Source organism: Mobula birostris, chromosome 8, assembly GCF_030028105.1.
Source record: "Mobula birostris isolate sMobBir1 chromosome 8, sMobBir1.hap1, whole genome shotgun sequence".
Classification (NCBI taxonomy): domain Eukaryota; kingdom Metazoa; phylum Chordata; class Chondrichthyes; order Myliobatiformes; family Myliobatidae; genus Mobula; species Mobula birostris.
Window position 1 is genome coordinate 111,895,520 of NC_092377.1, and position 20,832 is coordinate 111,916,351.

Below are 20,832 nucleotides of genomic sequence, written 5' to 3' on the forward strand. Positions count from 1 at the left end.
GTTTTCTATCATCACCCACATACACAAGGTTGTTCACAGAATTTTCCAGTAATCCCAGTGCAGTTGCCTTTGTTCTTGGTTTCAGTGGTGAGTGAATCTAGCTATCTTATTGGTTAACTGTTATCAGTGGAATTTTACGTTATCTCTGGTCTGGTATGAGGAGACCACATTCCTTTTTAGTCTTTCTCTTCCCTTTGTCTCTTACCATGCTTCTTCTCCCCTCTTCCTTTTTGCTCTTGTAACGCTTAATAAAATGATCATAAGCAACAAGTTGGCTGCCTCCCTCAGGATCCAACTCACCCCTTGGCCCTTTATACACTGCCCTGAAATTTTATGTTAAAGGGGGAAGAAGCTTAGTTTCAGTGAGGGTGCTGCAGGGACAACTAACAGTCAACGGTGGAGTGATTAAATCAGGGATCAGATAGAGAGAAGTGGAACAATCTCAGAGGGTATCAGGCCAGAAGAGTTATCAGAACTAAGGAAGACCAGGGAGAATGAGATGTCACTGGATCGACAGCCAACAGAAACAACTCTGTATATAACCTTTAAACTTTCCAATCATCTGATGCAATACGTCACATCCTTACCGGTCAATGCAGTGTTTAGCTGTGAGGACCCATTCGGGATCAATAAGACTTCCTCCACAGAAATGCATACCAGTGCTGCAATATACATGGGCATCATGACATTGGTTGATTGAAAATTTGTAGTGATTCACAAAATAAGCCATTCATAAAAGAAATATGAAAGTAAATAAACTTAAGGATTCTCCTCACCTCTATCTTCTTTCAACAGCTACAATAGAAACATAGAGTCATGCAACATGGAACCAGATCCTCCTGGCCCAACTCTTCCATGCCAACTGTGTTGCTCAGCAAGTCAGTCTCATCCGCCCACATTAGGCCTATAATCCTCTAAACCTCTCCTATCTGTGTACATACAGAGACAGCTTTTAAATGTTGCTGATATGCAACATTACTGGCAGCTCATTCAAAATTTGTACCACCCTCTGCATGAAGGAGCTGCCTGTGATGTCCTTCTTAAATCTCTCATCTCTCATCTTAAACCTGTGCCCACACAAAATGCTGGAGGAACTCAACAGGTCAGGCTGCATCTATAGAAATGAATAAACAGTCGGCATTTTGGCACGAGACCCTTCCTCAGGACTGGAAAGGAAGGAGGAAGACACTAGATTAAAAAGGTGGGAGGTGGGGAAGGAGGATAGCTAGAAGGTGATAGGTGAAGCCAAGTGGGTGGGAAAGGTAAAGGGCTGGAGAAGCAGGAATCTGAAAGGAGAGGAGAGTGGACCCTGGGAGAAAGGGCTGTCACCAGGAGGAGGTGATAGGCAGGTGAGGAGAAGACGTAAGAGGCCAGGGAGGGGATAGAAGTTCCAACATATCGATACGGGGCCTTCTCTTCTGCCACGATGAGGCTACTCTCAGGGAGGAGAAGCAACATCTTATATTGGGTCTAGGAAACCTCCAACCTGATGGCATGAACATCCATTTCTCTCTCCAGTAATTGTTTTCCCTATTTTTGTTTCTCCGTCCCCCCTCCCCTCTTCTGCTATGCCCCACTCTGGCCTCTTACCTCTTCAGCTTATCTGCCTATCTCTTCCCTCACTGTCCCTCCTTCCCCCCCTTTCTCCCACGGTCCACTCCCTCCTGTCAGATTTTGCTTTTCCAGCCCTTTACCTTTCCTACCCACCTGGATTCACCTTTCACCTTCTAATTATCCTCCTTCCCCTCCCACCATGTTTTTATTCTGGCGACTTCCCCCTTCCTTTCCAGTCCTGAAGAAGGGTCTTGACCTGAAACGTCGACATTGCCTGACCTGCTGAGTTCTTCCAGCATTTTATGTGTGTCAGCATCTGCAGAATCTCCTGTGTTTGAACCTATGCTCTCTTGTTCATAGCACTACTTTCACCCTGCTACATCCCTTATGAGCTGATATGCCTCTATTGGGTCACCTCTCAAACTCCATCGTTGCACTGAATAAAGTCATGGTTTACACAATCTCCTCAAGGAACACAGGCCCTCAAGTCCTGGCAACATCCCAGCACTCTTTTTTAGTTTAATAACATCTTTCCTATAACGGGGTGACCAATACTCTGAGTGTGGCCTCATCAATGTCTTACATGACTCTAATATAATGTCCTGACTCCTATAATCCATGCCCTGAGGCATGTCAAACGCCTTCTTCACCACCCTGTCTACCTGTCATCTCACCTCCAGGAACTATTCATTTCTGCTCCAAGGTCCCCCTTTTCCATAACAATCCCCAATACGGATACTAATTCTCCTTCCAGACAATTCCACCTCTCGAAGAGGCCACTCGCAGATTGGAGGAGCAATGTCTCATATTCTGTCTGATTAGCTTCCTACTCGACTGTATGAACACCGAGATCTCTAACTTCAGGGAATTTCCTCTCCCCTCCCCATTCTCTCTTTCTCAATTCCCTATTCTGGCTCCCCTCTCACCCTTCTCTTCTCCTCACCTGCCTATCACCTCTCTCCAGTGCCCCTCCTCCTTCCCATTCTCCTCATGGTCCACTCTCCTCTCTGATCAGATTCTTTCTTCTTCAGCCCTTTACCTCTTCCACCTATCGCCTCCTAGTTTCTCACTTCATCCCCCGTCCCCTCCACCCACTTTATCCCCCTTCCCCTCCACCCACTTCCTTCCCCTTCTGTTCCAGTCCTGGTGAAGGTCTTAGCCAGAAACGTCCACAGTTTATTACTCTCCATTGGTGTATTGCTCTGGATCTCCAGAATATCTTTTGTTCAGTTTATCCTATCTCAGTTTTGAGCAACCCAATTAAACCTGCTATTAAATTCTCTGTTCTCCTATGTAAGTGAGGTCCCCTGGGCAGCACACCATTGACCCCTCTACTCATTCCCATCCAAGGACAAAACACCCTCCAGTCCCACCCACTAGTGCTGCAACACTACCTTGCAAATTCATTCTAGGTTGATTTTCCACCATAATCAGGAAGGTCACTCACTTAGTGCGTACACTGACTTGCCAAGGCCAGGAATGTGGTTTGGATATGCAGCCACCAACAATACGTCCAAAGCATTTCTTGGGTTCAATAACAGGTGTTCCACATTCAGTGAGAACTGAAAATGCAAAAAAAAAAATTACCTCAATTGTACATCTCGTTACATAGACTATTACAGCACCATACAGACCCTTTGGCCCACGATGTTGTGCTAACATATTATCCTACTCTAACATTTTATCCTTCCCTCATACGCTGCCCTCCATTTTTCTATTTTCCATGTGTCTATCTAGATTGAAAGGCCTAGATAGAGGGGCATGGAGAGGATGTTTCCCATGGTTTAGGACCAGAGTGCACAGCCTCAGAATACAGGGATGTCCCTTTAGAACAGAGATGAGGAGACATTTCTTTAACCAGAAGCCGGTGAATTTGTGGAGTTCTTTGCTACAGGATGGTTGTGGAGGCCAGGTCATTGGGTATATTTAAAGCAGAGGTTGATAGGCTCTTGATTAATGAGAGTGTCAAAGGTCATGGGGAGATGGCAGGAGAATGGAGTTGGGAGGGATAATAACTCAGCCGTGATGAAATGGCAGAGCAGATTTGATGGGCCAAACGGCTTAATTCTGCTCCTGTCTTATGGTCAGAGTTCCACACACCCACCATTTTCTGTATAAAACACTTAACTCTGACATCTCCTCTGTACTTTCCTCCAATCACCTTAAAATTGTGCCTCTTTGAATTGGCCACTTCTATCCTGGGAAAAGTTCTCTGTCTGTCCTTGTACACTTCTATCAAGTCACCTCTTATCCTTCTTCACTCCAAAGAGAACAGCCTAGATCACTCAGCCTATTCTCATAAGATATGCTGTCCAATCCAGGCAGGATCCTAGTAAATCTCTTCTGGACCCTCTCTAATAATGAGGCGACCAGAACTGAACACAATATTCCAAGTGTGCTTTAACTTATATTCCACTTTTCTACTTTATTACTGTTTTAAGGCACTTGGTGTGAACTTGATCTGATGCAATATGATTGGATTCAATCTGCATTGCCCCCTTCCATGACTGGGGGACAGAAAAACTCATCCTTAAAGCAGCTTCCTCTCCCTTACTTGTGGTGCTGTACGTTAGTGCACATTGGGATATCTCTGTCAGCTACAAAATGTTTCCCTTGCCTTTGAGTGTTAGGGTTGAGCTGCTCCAAACAGGGCATTCAAAGGAGTGCAGGAACAGCAGGATCCCATGCTTTAGCCGGCTCTGCTATTCATTGAGATGGCTGCTCAGTGAGCTAACTTGTACTTTTACTCAAAACTCTCAAGAACTTAGAACAAAACAACATATCAATCTCAGCAATAAATATAGCACAGAAACAAATTGTCTTTACAGAGAAGAGTACCAAGCTTAAAGCAGACTTTGCATCCAAACTGTTTCTCAACTGGGTCCACGTGTGGCCGACAAGTTCTTGCTCCATTCCCACACTCCACAATTTAATATTGACATTATCCTCTCAGTGCTTCAGTCCAGAGGAGGGATCTCGACCCAAAACACAGTCCATTGTTCATTTCCCTCCGCCGATGCTACCTGACTTGCTGAATACCTTACTTCCCAATATCATTGGGAAGGTCATGCTCATTGGAGCCAGGGGTTTACCAGCAGCAGATAACATATCTGCCTGCCCCATTATGCCTCTATTGCATCCCCTACCTCTGTATCTTCTGTAGTACAACCCCTCTACCTCCTGTATCACACTCCCTAAGCTCTGTATCCTCAGTATACGGCCTCTACTTCTGTAGTACAACCCTGCTACCTCCTGTATCACACCCCCAAGCCCTGTATCCTTTGTATAGAACCTCTACCTCTGTAGTACAACCCCTCTACCTCCTGTATCAAGGAGACATCATTTAGGTGATATTCCACCTTGCTGCTTTAAAAATCACTTGTAGACTGGGGCAAAGTTCAGTAGTCAATTAGCCTACCAACCCACACATCCTCCAGATGTGGAAGGAATCTCGAATGCCCAAGGAAAACCCCAGGGAAAACATGCAAACAATGCAATCCATTTAGCTGCCAACTCTACAACAAATTAGATTAGATTATGAGGACACGCAGTCCTCTTTTGTTGTCATTTAGTAATGCATGCAATATTAAATTAGCCAAACAATGCAAGTAATTAACCTACCATGCAACCAATTAACCCATGCCACCTAATGTAAACAAATTTACCTACCTACCAAAGATGAAGATCTACCAATCATCTAAACAATGCTGAAAATTAAACTACTAACCAAATGATTGACCTGCCTACTGGCACATGTGGAAGGCATCTACATTGCCCAAGGAAAACCCATTGTGTAAGCATGCAGACTCCACACAGGCAGTACCAGAGATCAGCACTGAACCTGAGACTCTGGAGCTTGGAGGCAGCAGCATCCTTCCTGCACCTTTTCCTACCTCTTTTCTCCTTCTCATCACCTATAATCACTTCTGCTCATTAGGGCTTTTCGTCACAGATTCCCAGCATGACAGTTGTCCAGCCTCCTTGTCTGCTGCTGCCTCGGGGCTAGGAACGGACAAAGAATATTCAACATGCCCTGTTGTGGGATGCTCACGTTACCGCCAAAATGCCAAACCTAACCCCAGCCACTGTAGCTTTCAATAGGTGAGAATAGAGAGCGCTTGACTAAACAGAAGGCAAGCAGTAGGTTAGGCAGCATGACGTGCAGGGAGACAAAGTCAACATTTCATTTTCAGGATTCTTTATTGGAACAGGTGAAGTTTTTGACAATTTTGACTCCACTACTTAAAGAACCTTGTCAGCAATGATGAAAGTCCCTTGAACTTAAATCCAGGCTTGCTTCCTCTCTCCACACTTACTTCCCAATTTGACGAGCATTTTCAGCATCTTATGGATTTTATATGTGCAGTTTTTTTTCTCCAAGTACATAATGTTTATTTGTTAATAACCAGAGCTTCTGCTCACAGAAGTACAGTTATCAAGGTAGAATTTATATCCATTGGTGATTACAGGAAACATTATCACTGACACCAGCTATTTGAAATGATCCTGACCAATTCCATCATGGTCTGATGAGCCAATGCAGATGTTCAGGAATGTAAGAAACAGCAGAAGGTAGCGGACTTATCCCAATACATCATGGGCACATTGCTCTCCACCAGCGGGAGACTCTGCCAAGAAGACAACATCTATCATCAAAAATCCCCACCGCCTGGGCCATGCCACCTTCTTACAGCCACCATCAAACAGGAGTTAAAGTCCCACACCACCAAGTTCAAGAACAGCTTCTTCACTTCAACCATTCAGTTCTTGGACCAACCAGTAAAACCTGAGACATTACCTCAGTAGAACCAGAACATGACCACTTTGCACTTCAACGGACTTTGATTTGATTTTCAAGTTTATTGTGGCTGGAACAGAATGCGCAAGATCAGAGTCTTGGTTTGAACCACTCACAAGATCCTGGAGGAGAGACACCAAGCGGTACTAATCACTGCCTGAGAGAGAAGTAAAGAATAGCAGCAGCACCACTTGCAGATCCAGCACAGTTTTCATGTCCTTATTGTGCACGATTATGTCACTGACAACGTGGACTCAGCAGCCCCCTTCGAACACACAGCAGAACTGCGCAAATCAAACTATCATCATCAGACACTGTATAACAGATACAACCCGTCATAACCACAAGTTGACATAAGGTCCATGTACGACATCCAGTTAAACATACAGCAATACTACTGCTTCTGCCGTTGTGATAACTAATGTGTACGGGGTGGTAGCAGGGTGTTGAGAAGTCTCACAGCTTGGGCGAAGGAGCCGTTGCCCAGCCTGACAGGCCCTTTTTTCATACTGCCATACCTTCTGCCCGATGGCAGGAAGTCAAAGGTTGTGGGACGGATGGCTATACTGTTACAAATAGGTTTTTCATTTCACCTGTGCAGACAGATACTTGCATGTTTGACAGTAAACTCAAGTTGACTTCATTGAGGACAGTGGAGATACGCAATCAGGGTTACTGACGGCCCTTTGTGCTAGACATACAGAGATAGCACAGCAATGCAACTTACCACATCGTGGAATATTATCACAATAGTCGTATCGCTTATCTGGATCTGTTGTGTAACACCATGGGCCTCTGAGATCCCTGTCTGGATTTCGGCAATACTGTATTTAAACAGAAGCATTTTAGAACAGCAGTAACAAAAGCTTGATATAAACAGAATAATATATAAATACGGTAACAATGTTATATAATGAATTTGGCTGCTGAACCACGTGAAGAGATAGTGGGGCAACATGGTAGCATAGCGGTTAGATTAATGCTATTTCAGCTCCAGCAACCCAAGTTCAATTCCTGCTGCTGTCTGTAAGGAGTTCGTACGTTCTCTCTGTGACATATTACGCTAATTGTCAATTTTTAAGGCAGGGGGATTTGCAAAAAGCAGGAATTAAAGAAGCACCTCTTGGAAATGTTTCTCCAAGTCAGTCATGGATTCTGCCAAGGTGTACACTCATAGTTGTACCCCTATTGGAATTGTAATGACACAACACTGGCCTTCACAGTTAGCTGCCTCTGGTCATCCAGTTTGCAGTTGAAGCACATGACCTCTCATTGGTGGTCAGCTGAAGCACATGACCTCTCATTGGTGGTCAGCTGAAGCACGTGGTCTATCATTGGTGGGCAACTGAAGCACAAGGTCTCTCATTGGTGGTCAACTGAAGCACAGGGTCTCTCATTGGTGGTCAACTGAAGCACAGGGTCTCTCATTGGTGGTCAGCTGATGCTCTCGGTCTCTCATTGGTGGTCAACTGAAGTACACGGTCTCTCATTGGTGGCTCAGTCCCAACCAACATGATGGGGGAAGGAAGAGTTGAAGCGAGAAGGAACTGGGTGAGGTCAGAGACAGCTTAGGGGACAAGGATGTCTATCACTGCACAGGTAACCATAAGACATCGGAGCAGAATTAGGCCAGTTGGCCCATTGAGTCTGCTCCGCCATTCCTTCATGGCTGATTTATCATCCCCCTCAACTGCACTCTCCTGCCTTCTCGCCATAACCTTTGACACCCTTACTAATCAAGAACCTATCAACCTTCAAATATACCCAGTGACCTGGCCTCTGCAGGCAATAAGTCTCTTCTGGCTGAAGAAATTCTTACCTATCTCTGTTCTAAAGTGACTTCTTTATATTCTGAGACTGTGCCCTCTGGTTCTAGACCCCCACTATAGGAAACATCTTCTCCAATCTATCTAAGCCTTTCAATATTCGATAGGTTCCAATGAGATTCCTCCTCATTCTTCTAAACTCCAGCAAGTACAGGCCCAGGGGGAGCAAATGCTCCTTACATATTAATCCTTTCATGGTTGTAAAAGAAGCATTAGTGTTTCCGCCTGTGTGAATGAAAAGAGCAGAAGCATGCAGTGAATGGCCAGGGCTCTTACTCCTTTGCCACATCCAGCCATTGACAGGAACTTGATATAACGCAGGACACAAAATGAAAGAGGGAAAGCGTGAAAAGTGAGGTGAAGTAGGATTTCAATACATTGTGCTGGTGCTCAGCTTGCAAGGATGGCTTGCATACCCTCAGTTTCCCCCTCCTGCTTTATAAGTGAGACCATTCAGCCCCTCTAACAGGGGACTGGGACAGTATGGAACCAGCGATGTAGATTCGCTGCATTGTTGTGCCACTCCAGCCCGAGACCCCTGCTCAACTCACGTTTCTTTCCAGTCCCGCTTCAGGGTGGGAGTCGGGGGTGTAGGCTCTGTGGAAGTGGGGGGTCATCGATGACCAGTTTTGGCAAGTCCGGCCACTTGACGTGGTCGAGCGGGTCCCACGATATGTCTCTCCGTTACTGATCATACAATCTGACAAAACATAATTAAAATTTGGAGGGGGGAGGACAAAGTGAGTTCTATGTTTGTATGATCTCTGAGACAAGGTGTTGGGGGGGGTCTTAATGAACTGAGAAGGAAGAAGGTATCAACAACTCATTGAGTCAAAGCACAGAAATAGGCTCTTTGGCCCAACTCTGCTGTACTGATCATAATGGCTACCTATCTCTTTTAATTTTCACCCTGAAATTTGGCTTGAATGTGTGGTTACTCCACTGGAGTCCAAATGAGTTTCTCATCAACAGCTCATGGGTGGGGAGGCCCCAGAATTATTATGCTCCCCAGACAACCCATGTGAGCCAATGGGAATGCTCGACAGAGGTCACATGCCCTTTCAGTTAGGGAAGGGTCACTCAACATAGATACAGCCCCCATGAGTCAGTGCTGATCATTGAGAAACCATCCGCTCTAAGCCCATTTCATTTCTCTCCATATTATGTCATCATCATTATTATGTGCTGTGTTGTATGAGTGGTCCATCATGGTCTTATGACCATGATTGTCTCTGGCAAATTTTTCTACAGAAGTGGTTTGCCATTGTCTTCTTCTGGGCAGTGCCTTTATAAGATGGGTGACCCCAGAGGTTGTCTGGTTGGTATCAGTGGTCGCATAACCAGGATTTGTGATCTGCACCAGCTGCTCATAGGACCATCCACCACCTTCTCTCATGGCTTTATATGACCCTGATCAGGGGGCTAAGCAGGTGCTACACATTGCCCAAGAGTGACCTGCAGATTAGCAGAGGAAAGGAATGCCTTATACCTCCTTCCGTAGAGATGTGGCTCCACCCCCTTCACACCCTATACCAAAAGGAGAAGATGGATCATAAACCAATATTGACAGTCAGATCTACCAGCATGGGAAAGACATCAATTATATCCCTTGAATGCACAGCCATTGCATACCCCAGAAGGTAGACCCTGGGAACACTTGTGGTGTGTTACAAACTGCTGATGGAGTCTGTACTGCACTGATCATATCACTGCCTCATAGGTAGGTTTCACCTCTGCCTGAGAGCAAATCCTGTTCATTTTACACTCAGTGACTACACCTGTACACCTACTTATTATTGCAAATTCCTAATCAGCCAAACATGAGGCAGCAATTCAATGCATAAAAGCATGCAGCCACGGTTGAGAGGTTCAGTTGTTGTTCAAACCAAACGTCGGAATGGGGAAGAAATGTGATCTAAATGACTTTGACCGTGGAATGATTGTTGGTGCCGGAAGGGGTGGTTTGAGTATCTCAGAAACTGCTGATCTCAGTTAAGATTGAAGATCATCTAATGTCATTTCCTGTAGACAAGTGTAAGGAGAAAGAAATAATTGTTACTCCGAATCCGATGCTGCACAAAATAAAACACAAAAGATCAAGAACACAATAACGAAAAAAGACAGGATAAATATAAATGCATAAGACAGCTTATACAAGTATTCATAGATTGATTGTGAGCCCGTAAAGTGACGCTGTGCTGTACATAAGGTGACTGACAGGAGGTGTTGATCAGCCTCACTGCTTGGGGAAGGTAACTGTTTCTGAGTCTGGTGGTCCTGGCGTGGATGCTACATAACCTTCTCCCTGACAGGAGTGGGACAAACAGTTCATGAGCAGGGTGTGTGGATTCCTTCATGACATTGCTGGCCCTTTTCCAGACCCTTTTCTACATGTGTCCTCGAGAGTGGGTAGGCTGGTGACAGTGATGTGTTGGGCGGCTTTGACCACCCGTTCTCGAGCCCTCCTGCCATGCCGTCGTGTGTGAGCAGAGTGTACAGCAATGGGCTCAGCCATCAGTCCTGGGGGCGGGCCCGTGTTGAGGATGATGGGGAGGGAGGAGTGGTTGTTCACCCTGCCTGAGGTCTGTTGGTTAGGAAGTCCAACACCCAGTTACACAGTGGTGTATTTAGACTAAGGAGAAGGAATTCAAAGAAAGATTACAGTGTTTTTTGGTCTGCTGCAGTGAAATGCAAAACCTTTTGCAATAAAAAACCAGGGAGTAGGTTAGGACTTTATTCCTTGGAGCATAGGAGAATGAGGAGAGATACAAAATTATAAGGGGTATCAATGCAAGCAGACTTTTTTCTGCGGAAGCTGGGTAAAGCTAGGACCAATAGGTTAAAGGTGAAAGGTGAAATATTTAAGAGAAACCTGATGGGGAATGTCTTCACTCAGACGGTGGTGCGAGTGTGGAATGAGCTTGCAGCTGAAGTGGAGGATGCGGGTTTGATTTAACGCTTAAGAAAAATTTGGATGAGTCCATGAGTACAGGTGCAAGTCAATGGGACGAGACAGAATTACAGTTCGGCACAGATGGGAAGGGCCTGTTTGAGTGCTACAGTGTTCTGTGGCTCTATGCTGGAAACCCTCAGCACACCAGTCAGCATCCAGGGAAAAGAGAAACAAATTTAATAGGTCAATAATCTGTGGGGACAGAAACAGAATTAATGCTTCCCATTAATAATTTGTCTTTCCTTTTCCATAAATATGATCTACCTAGTATTTCAAAGCTTTCTGTTTTGATTTCAGGTTTCCACACTGGACACAAGGATAAAACGTTACATTAAGTTACCCTCTGAGGCGGCGGGGACCTGCTCTGCCTCTGCTGTGGGAGCTACAGGGACGGGTTTTACTTGAGGCCGTTGAGATTCCGGGGTCTCGCATTTGGAAATCCTGCAGTATTCCCACCGGACGAGTGGATTGGTTGTGTAGCACCAAGGTGCCTCATCATCGTCAGGGTTTCGGCAAAAATTGTTAACCAGCCCCCTGCGGATTTAAAGTAGAAAGAAATCAGCAGCCTCTCAGGGCTGAGTATCTGTACAGTCTGAGCCTACTTGGAGAGAGATGTTAACGTATTTAATGGTTCAGTAGTATTTGAGTCATATTGTAAGTATATTGTTTGATTAAGCATTTTTGTTCATCCAATACGTGTGGCATACGTCATGACACTAACATATGATATGTGCGCGACTTGCTTAGATTCGTATCTCTTGGTTCACTTGTTTTCCTTTGAATTAGTTTAATGTGGGTGGCCTAAGTACGGATACGTACTGACTATAATGGCAACATATGTAAAGGATGGAAAGTTATTGAATGGTTTATTGTATATAGTTTTATTTTTGAATAAAGTATATTTTGAAATAAAAAAAAAGTTTAATGTTTTGAAGGTACAAAACATAAAAGGATCGGTCCTGGGACCTCTACTTTTTGTGATTTTTATTAATGACCTGGATGTGGGGGTAGAAGGGTGGGTTGGCAAGTTTGCAGATGACACAAAGGCTGGTGGTGTTGTAGATAGTGTAGAGGATTGTCAAAGATTGCAGAGAGACATTGATAGGATGCAGAAGTGGGCTGAGAAGTGGCAGATGGAGTTCAACCTGGAGAAGTGTGAGGTGGTACACTTTGGAAGGACAAACTCCAAGGCAGAGTACAAAGTAAATGGCAGGATACTTGGTAGTGTGGACAAGCAAAGGGATCTGGGGTACATGTCCACAGATCCCTGAAAGCTGCCTCACAGGTAGGTAGGGTAGTTAAGAAAGCTTATGGGGTGTTAGCTTTCATAAGTCGAGGGACAGAGTTTAAGTGTCACGAGGTAATGATGCAGCTCTATAAAACTCTGGTTAGGCCACACTTGGAGTACTGTGTCCAGTTCTGGTCACCTCACTATAGGAAGGATGTGGAAGCATTGAAAAGGGTACAGAGGAGATTTACCAGGATGCTGTCTGGCTTAGAGAGTATGCATTATGATCAGAGATTAAGGGAGCTAGGGCTTTACTCTTTGGAGAGAAGGAGGATGAGAGGAGACATGATAGAGGTATACAAGATACTAAGAGGAATAGATATAGTGGACAGCCAGCACGTCTTCCCCAGGGCACCACTGCTCAATACAAGAGGACATGGCTTTAAGGTAAGGGGTGGGAAGTTCAAGGGGGATATTAGAGGAAGGTTTTTTACTCAGAGAGTGGTTGGTGCGTGGAATGCATTGCCTGAGGCAGATACACTCGTGAAATTTAAGAGACTACTAGACAGGTATTTGGAGGAATTTAAGGTGGGGGGGTTATATGGGAGGCAGGGTTTAAGGGTCAGCACAACATTGTGGGCTGAAGGGCCTGTACTGTGCTGTATTGTTCTTTGTTCTTTCTTTGAGACTTGTCTGTAATTCAGACTTTGTGTATTTAACCTGAAAGTGACATAGATGTGATGCACTAATGCTGTTATGTTATTTTTGTCTGTTGTGTTGTGTAAGCTATAATGTTAAAGCTTTTGTAATCCATGATCAGCATGTTTGTAATGTACTGTCAATGGACCATATCCTCAGCAGCTGCCCAGAAGCCTTGGGAAAAGGCCGCTGGCACTGGTGCCATGATCAGGTGCTGAAGGCAGTCACCTCGGCCATTAACAACAGCAGGCACCTCCACTAACCCAGAAAGCCCATAGCCTTTGTCAAAGCTGGAGACCAACCACAGCCTCAGCCCAGGTCACCGGCAGGCTTGCTCGCCACTGCATCTGACTGGTAACTGAAAGTCAATCTTGGCAAGCAATTAAAGATCCCTGACTTCATTGTATCATCATCACTGAGACCTGACATGGTCATTCTGTCAGAAACCTCGACACAGGTCGTCATGGTAGAGCGGACAGTTCCTTGGGAAGACCGGATTGAGGAGGTTCAAAGTGTAAGAAAGCCAAGTACCAGGAGCTGGTAGAACAGTGCCAGCGACAGGGCTGGAGGGCACGATGTGAGTCTGTAGAGGTGGGGTGTAGAGGTTTTGCTGGCTGCTTGCCCTGCAGAACCTACTCTCTCCTTAGAATTACCAGGGTGGCAAAGAAAAGAGCCATCAGAACTGTCACAGAGACGCTGAGTGAGCCTCCAGATGGCTGAGGATCAAGAGGTGTGACCCATGGACCAATGTTACTAGGACACAAGCCCGGACCTGATCAGCCCAGGCTGGGAGAGAGTGTCTGGTGTTGAAAGAGCCAAAACACCCGATTTCCCCAGGTTACATCACTGATAGTGTATCCCAGAGCGTCCTGGGATGCATCTCAGCATCGAGCCACTGCTGCTGCAAGAAGCCAATTTTCATGGCATTTACGCCCATAAACTTGATCTGCAGTCTATCTGAAGGCACTCTTGAAGAGGTGTAAGAAAGGCATTTTCAGGGTTTAAGACCAGCGACAAGGAAACACTGATGAAGTAGAACTGTGAATGTTGTCTACGTGGATTTTAATAAGGCATTTGACAAGGTTCCACATGGGAGCCTCATCCAGATTCATGGAAATCTGGCCATTTAGATTCAGAAATCTATAGAACATCCATAGAATATATAGGATAGTGGTCAGCAGGACAGCACAGTGCCTGTAAAAAGTATTCACCCCCTGAAAAGTTTCATCTTTTATTGTTTGACAACGTTGAATCACAGTGGACTTAATTTGGCTTTTTTGACACTGGTCAACAGAAAAATACTCTTTCTTGTCAAAGTGAAAACAGATCTCTACAAAGTGATCTAAATTAATTACAAATATAAGACATAAAATAATTGATTGCATAATTATTCATCCTCTTCGAGTCAGTATTTAGTTGATGGGTCTTTGGCAGCAATTACAGCCTTGAATCTGTGTGGGCATCTGGAACTCTTCCCCATTCTTCTTTACAAAACTGCTCAAGCTCTGTCAGATTGCAGGGGAATCGTGAGTAAATAGCTCTTTTCAAGTCCAACCACAAATTCTCGGTTGGTTTGAGGTCTGGTCTCTGACTTGGCTACTCCAGGATATTAACTTTGTTGTTTTTAAGCCATTCCTGAGTATCTTTGGCTTTGTACTTGGGGTCGTTGTCTTGCTGGAAAACTAATCTTCTCCCAAGTTACAGTTCTCTTGCAGACTGCATCAGGTTTTCCTCTAGGATTTCCCTGTATTTTGCTGCATTCATTTTACCCTCTACCTTCACAAGCCTTCCAGGGCCTGCTGCAGTGAAGCATCCCCACAGCCTGATGCAGCCACCACCATGGTAGGCATGGTGTGTTTTTGATGATGTGTGGTGTTTGACTTACGCCAAACATAACATTTAGTCTGATGCCTAAAAGGCTCGATTTTGTTTTCATCAGAAAATAGAACCTTCTTTCAGCTGATTCAGAGTCTCCACATGCCTTCAAGCAAACTCTAGCCGAGATTTCATGTGACTTTTTTTTTTCAACAGTGGCTTTCTCTTTGCCACACTCCCGTAAAGCTGTGACTAGTGAAGCACCCGGGCAACAGTTGTTATATGTGCAGTCTCTCCCATCTCAGCCACTGAAGCTTGTAACTCCTCCAGAGTTGCCACAGGTCTCTTGGTGGCCCCCCTCACTAGTTCCCTTCTTGCACGGTCACTCAGTTTTTGAGGACAGCCTGCTCTGGGCAGATTTACAGCTGAGCCATATTCTTTCCATTTCTTGATGATTAAGTAACTGTACTCCAAGAGGTATTCAGTGACCTAGAAATTTTCTTGTATCCATGTCCTGACTTCAATAACCTTTTTGTGAAGTTGCTTGGAGTGTTATTTTGTCTTTGTGGTGTAATTTTTGCCAGGATACTGATTCACAAATAACTGGACCTTCCATATGCAGGTGTATTTTACTACAATCTATTGAAACACCTTGATTGCACAGAATGATCTCCTTTTAACTAATTATTTGACTTCTAAAACCAATTGGCTGGGTACCAGTGATAGTTTGGTGTGTCATATTGAATGGGGTGAGTACTTATGCAATCAATTATCTTGTGTTTTAGATTTGTAATTAATTTAGATCACTTTGTAGAGACCTGTTTTCACTTTGACACAAAGAGTCTTTTTCTGTTGATCAGCCTGATGAAATCTACTGTGATTTCAATGTTGTAGAACAATAAAACATGAAAACTTCTGAGAGAAGATGGGTGAAGATGGGGGGAGGGGAAGGAGTACAAGCTGGCAGGCGATAGGTGACCCCAGATGAGGGGTAAGGTGGGTGGGTGGATGGGGGAGGGAGGATAAAATGAGAAGCTGGGAGATGATTGGTGGAAGAGGTAAAGTACTGAAGAAGAAGGAATTCAATAGGAGAGGAGAGTGGATCATGGAAGAATGGACAAGAGGAGGGGCATCAGAGGGTGGTGAGGAGAAAAGAGGGGAGCCAGAATGGGGAATGGAAAAAGGGAGAAGGGGAGGGGGGAAGAAATTACCAGAAGTTAGAGGAATTGATGTTTATGCTGACAGGTTGGAGGCTACCCAGACGTAATATGGTGTGAAATGTCCTGAGAATGCTTTTAAATTCTATTCTTACTGAACCTAAGAGTCTAGTATAATTTAAATGTTTCTGTATTACGTACGCTTCAGGGAAATTCCTCGGTGTCTTTTCATGTCTGTGTGGTCTCATTGACGCCCATTCCTGGCATCGTTTCCCTGTCAAGGTCACAGCAGTAGTTCCGCGGTAGTCCAACCCGCTATCAACATAGCAGTCAGTGGGTCCACCTTCATGAACTGACACTAAAAATAAACAGCAAAATTTTGGGAACATTCTGATCCAAGCATTGGCTTTCCATTGCCAGTGTCCTCTACCGCCAAGATGAGGCCACTCTCAGGCTGGAGGAGCAACACCTTTTATTCCCTCACGGTAGCCTCTAAACTGACGGCATGAATATCGATATCTCTACCTTCAGGCAATTTCTTCCCCTTTCCCCTCCTCTCTTTTACCATTCCCTATTCTGGCTCCCCTCTTACCCTTTCTCTTCTCCTCACCTGCCCATCACCTCACTCCTGGTGCCCCTCCTTCTTCCCTTTCTCCCATGGTCCATTCTCCACTCCTAGCAGATTCCTTCTTCTCCAGCCCTTCATCTTTTCCAACTATCACCTTTAAGCTCTCACTTCATCACCGCTCCCCCACCCACTCAACTTCTTCCTCACCTGGTGTCACCTGCTTGTACTTCCTTTATCCCCACTTTCTTATTCTGGTCACTTCCCCCTTCCTTTCCAGTCCTGAAGTAAGGTCTCAGGCTGAAACGTCAACTGTTTCTTCCTTTCCAGCTTGACCTGCTGGGTTCCTCCAGCATTTTGTGTGTGTTACTCCGGATTTCCAGCATCTGCAGAATCTCATGTGTCCCTATTTTAATCTACTGGCTTCACAAGGTAACTTATTGAAAATGATGATTATCCATAAACAGATAGAAAATCTATGGTTTACTATTTTTAATCAGTTATTAATTTATTTCCAAACTCTGTTGCTGGGAGTATCTATTGCCAATGCACTGCCAATTACAGATATGGGAAATCTCCCCATAGATACAGCAAGAAGAGAGGGGTGGCTGGGAGGGGCCCTGGTAAATATTAGCTATTTTGCATGGTCTTAATTTGTTGATGTTACTTTAATTATTTAAAGGGTATTTTTGAAGTTTAGCTTTTTTTCTAACCTTTACAGACCTTTAAAAACATTCACTGATTATGTTCCAAGTTCTGAAGGACACTCGGAAAAATTCTAGGTGTGAGACAAATTTGACAGCTGGCTAAATTTGGAGATGCTTAACTGAATTTTTCTTACTTTGTGGGTCCAGAACTATTCAGCAGGTGAGGTAGCATCCAAAGCGGACTGTGGTTAATGTCTCAGGCTGGTTTCAAAAATGAAATGGATACTTCTTTTAAAAGGGACAGTTGTGGGCTAGGAGGGATGGGGACTATTTGAAGAGCTCTTTGCACAAGAAGGATGGGCTACTGTTCAGCTGAACTGCTGTTTTCTTGGGCAGGTGGAGGTGTTATCTGGGGGATGGGGAACTCTGTTGTGAGATTCCTAGAGAGGATAAACTGTAAAGGGATGGATGTGAGATGCCCTCCCCCCACCCTGTCTACCAGAGGACATGGAGGCTGAATTGGCAACTGGGAGCTGGTGAGAAGGAGTTATCATGGTCATGTTGGGGTAGGGAGAAGCAGGGGGCATGCATATTCCCATCCAGATGCACAAATAATCAAAGCAACAAGAAGCTTCATTATCTCTGGGTGGCATCTGGGGAAAATAATAATAGCTGCAAAGATGTGAGAAAACAGCACCATCCCAGATCCACCCAGCGGCAACGGTTGACCCAAACTGCATCAATGACCAATGTAGAGAGCTACCTACTTCAGATCCCTGTGGAGAGAGTCGGGGCGGGAACTGGGAAAGAGTTATAGAGAACTACAGCACAGAAGCAGAACCTTCAGCCCATCTAATCCCTGCTGAGCTGTTATTCTGACCAGTCCTATTGACCCACATCTAGACCATAGCCCTCCATACCCTTCCCACCCACGTACTCATCCAAACTTCTCTTAAAAGTTCAAATCAAACCCACATCCACCACTTCCTCTGGCAGCTCGATCCACATTCTCACCACCCTCTGAGTGAAGAAGTTGCCCCTCAGGTTCCCCTTAAAATATTTCACCTTTCACCCTTAACCCATGACCTCTAGTTCCAGCCTCACACAACCTCAGCATAAAAAGCCTGCTTGTGTTTACCTTATCTACGCCCCCTCATCATTTTGTAAACCTCGATCAAATCTTCTTCCTTTCTCAGGATCTGAGGATTTCCTCACCTGCTTGCTGAACACCACACTTTGGCACCTGACAGTATTCCCATCGGATGCTTGGGTTGGATGTGTAACACCAGGGCTCCTTCTCGTTGTCTGGGTTCCGGCAGTAGTTAGCCTCCAGTCCTCTGAAATGGACAGAGGAGCAGTGGGTTATCAAAAAGGAGGAATTTCTCCCCCCCGCCGACCCTCCTCCCGATGCCTCCCACATAGGATTTCCCTCTCACGCAATCTAACCTGAATCAGTCAGGCGGGAGATTCAGGGATGGAGTCAGATGACCACTTACTTGCAGGGGTAATTCTCGGGGATTCTCAAGTGTTTGTGCGGGACTAGAGAGCTCCAGCGTTGACAGGTTTCACCGGAAATGGTTGTTGATACGGTTCCCCGGTAGTTATGGCCCTTGCCCGTGTAACACTCCATCTCTGCTTCAATGGCAGGAGGATCTTCCTCTGGAGGGTCAGCGGAAGAAACAACAGCACTTGTTATACTACTGAGGGGTTGCACTCTCATCTGGGTAACATCAGGGGGAGCTGCTCCTACTTTCCCAAGGACAGGGCGGACCAAAAGAACAAAACAACAAACAATCTGGTAGAGGAACTCATCGGGTCGAACAGCATCTCCGGGGATGGAAGGAACTGTGGACATTTTGGGTTGAAACACTGCAACAGCACGGAGACTGTAGAGGGAAGATGGACAGTGTAAAGAGGAGAGGGGGAGTGGTGAGATAGGGTTTGGAGGCAATTGGAGGACTGCGGAGGGATGTAAGATGACAGGAAGGGAGGGAGAGCTGGGAGTCAGTGGCAGGTGGATGACAGAAGGACAAAGGTGGAGTGAGGAGAGTGTGAAGATGAAAGACGACTGCTGGAGGAAGATGAAAACCAGGAACACAAAGCCCTACCAGAGTCAGATTCAGATTCAGGTACTGGATTCAGTTAAGCAAAGGAGGTGAGACTTAAGGGAGCGGTAATAGTAGCGAGGGAATTGGTGGTAATGGGGAAACTATAGAGTCAAAGAGCACTAAAGCACAGAAACAGGCACTTTGGCTCATTTAGTCTGTCAAACTGCTCTTCTGCCCAGTCCCATAACCTGCACCTGGCTCATAACCTTCCATCCCCTCTCATCCACCGACTTAACTAAATTTCTCTTCAATGTTGCAGCTGAATCTGCATCCACTACTTCCAACGGCAGCTCATTCTACACTCTCACCACCCTCTGAGTGAAAAAGTTCTCCTTCAGGTTCCCCTTAAGTATTGCTCCTTTCACCCTTAACCCATGACCTCTGGTTCTAGTTTCACCCAGCCACAGTGGAAAAAGCCTGCTTGCATTTACCCTATCTATACCCCTCATAGTTTTATATACCTCTATCAGATCTCTCCTCATTCTTCTACGGTCCAGGGAATAAAGTGCTAACCTGTTCAATCTCTCCCTGTAACTCAGGTACTCAAGTCCCAGCAGCACCCTTTTCAATTTTCTCTGCACTCTTTTAATTTTATTGATATCTTTCCTGTAGGTAGGTGACCAGAACTGCACACAATACTCCAAATTAGGCCTCACCAACATCTTACGACTATTTCAACATAACATCCAACTCCTGTACTCAGTACTCTGATTTATGAAGGCCAATGTGTCAAAAGCTCTCTTCACAACTCTATCTACCTGTGATGCCACGTTCAAGGAATTATGGATCTGTTTTCCCGGATCTCTCTGTTCTACCACAGTCTTCAGTGTTCAACTATTGATTGTGCAAACCTGTCGCTGGTTTGTCTTCCCAAAGTGCAATACCTCACACCTGTCTGTATTAAATCCCATCTGCCATTTTCAGCCCATTTTTTTAGCTGGTCCAGATTCCACTGCAAGCTTTGATAGCCTTCCCCACTATCCACTATGCCCCCAATCTTGGTGTCATTGCAAATTTGCTGATCTAGTTTATTACATTATCATCCAGATCTTAAAAACAGATGGCAAATAACAGCACCGATCCCTGCACCACACCGCTAGTCACAGGCCTCCAATCAGTGAGGTAACCATCTACTACCACGCTCTGGCTTCTCCCTCTAAGCCAATGTTGAATCCAATTTACCACCTCATCCTAAATGCAATTGATTGAACCTTCTTGGCCAGCCTCCCATGTAGGACTTTGTCAAAGGCCATGTATAATGTCCACCGCTTTTCCTTCATCAACTTTCCTTGTAGCCTCCTTGAAGCTCTTTATAAGATTGGTTAGACTTGACTTACCATGCAGAAAGCCATGTTGACTATCCCTAGTCAGACCCTATCTCTCCAAATATGTATACATCTTGTCCCTTAGAATTCTGTCCAATAATTTAGCCACTACTAACGTCAGCCTCATTGGCCTATAATTTCCCAATTTACTCTTGGA

At 45.1% G+C, this 20,832-nt stretch overlaps 1 protein-coding gene across 1 annotated transcript in view; it reads right to left on the reverse strand.

Annotated features, from left to right (window-relative positions):
• Positions 1–20,832, reverse strand: part of plg (plasminogen) — a 105,531-nt gene that overhangs the window by 43,876 nt on the left and 40,823 nt on the right. Inside the window, exons 8-15 of the mRNA XM_072265975.1 lie at positions 18,739–18,901; positions 18,458–18,579; positions 16,232–16,388; positions 11,472–11,665; positions 8,730–8,878; positions 7,080–7,176; positions 3,002–3,116; positions 588–662 (exon numbers count right to left, since the gene is read on the reverse strand). Of these exons, the coding sequence (XP_072122076.1) occupies positions 588–662; positions 3,002–3,116; positions 7,080–7,176; positions 8,730–8,878; positions 11,472–11,665; positions 16,232–16,388; positions 18,458–18,579; positions 18,739–18,901 (1,072 nt within the window). The remainder of the gene's footprint in view (positions 1–587; positions 663–3,001; positions 3,117–7,079; positions 7,177–8,729; positions 8,879–11,471; positions 11,666–16,231; positions 16,389–18,457; positions 18,580–18,738; positions 18,902–20,832) is intronic.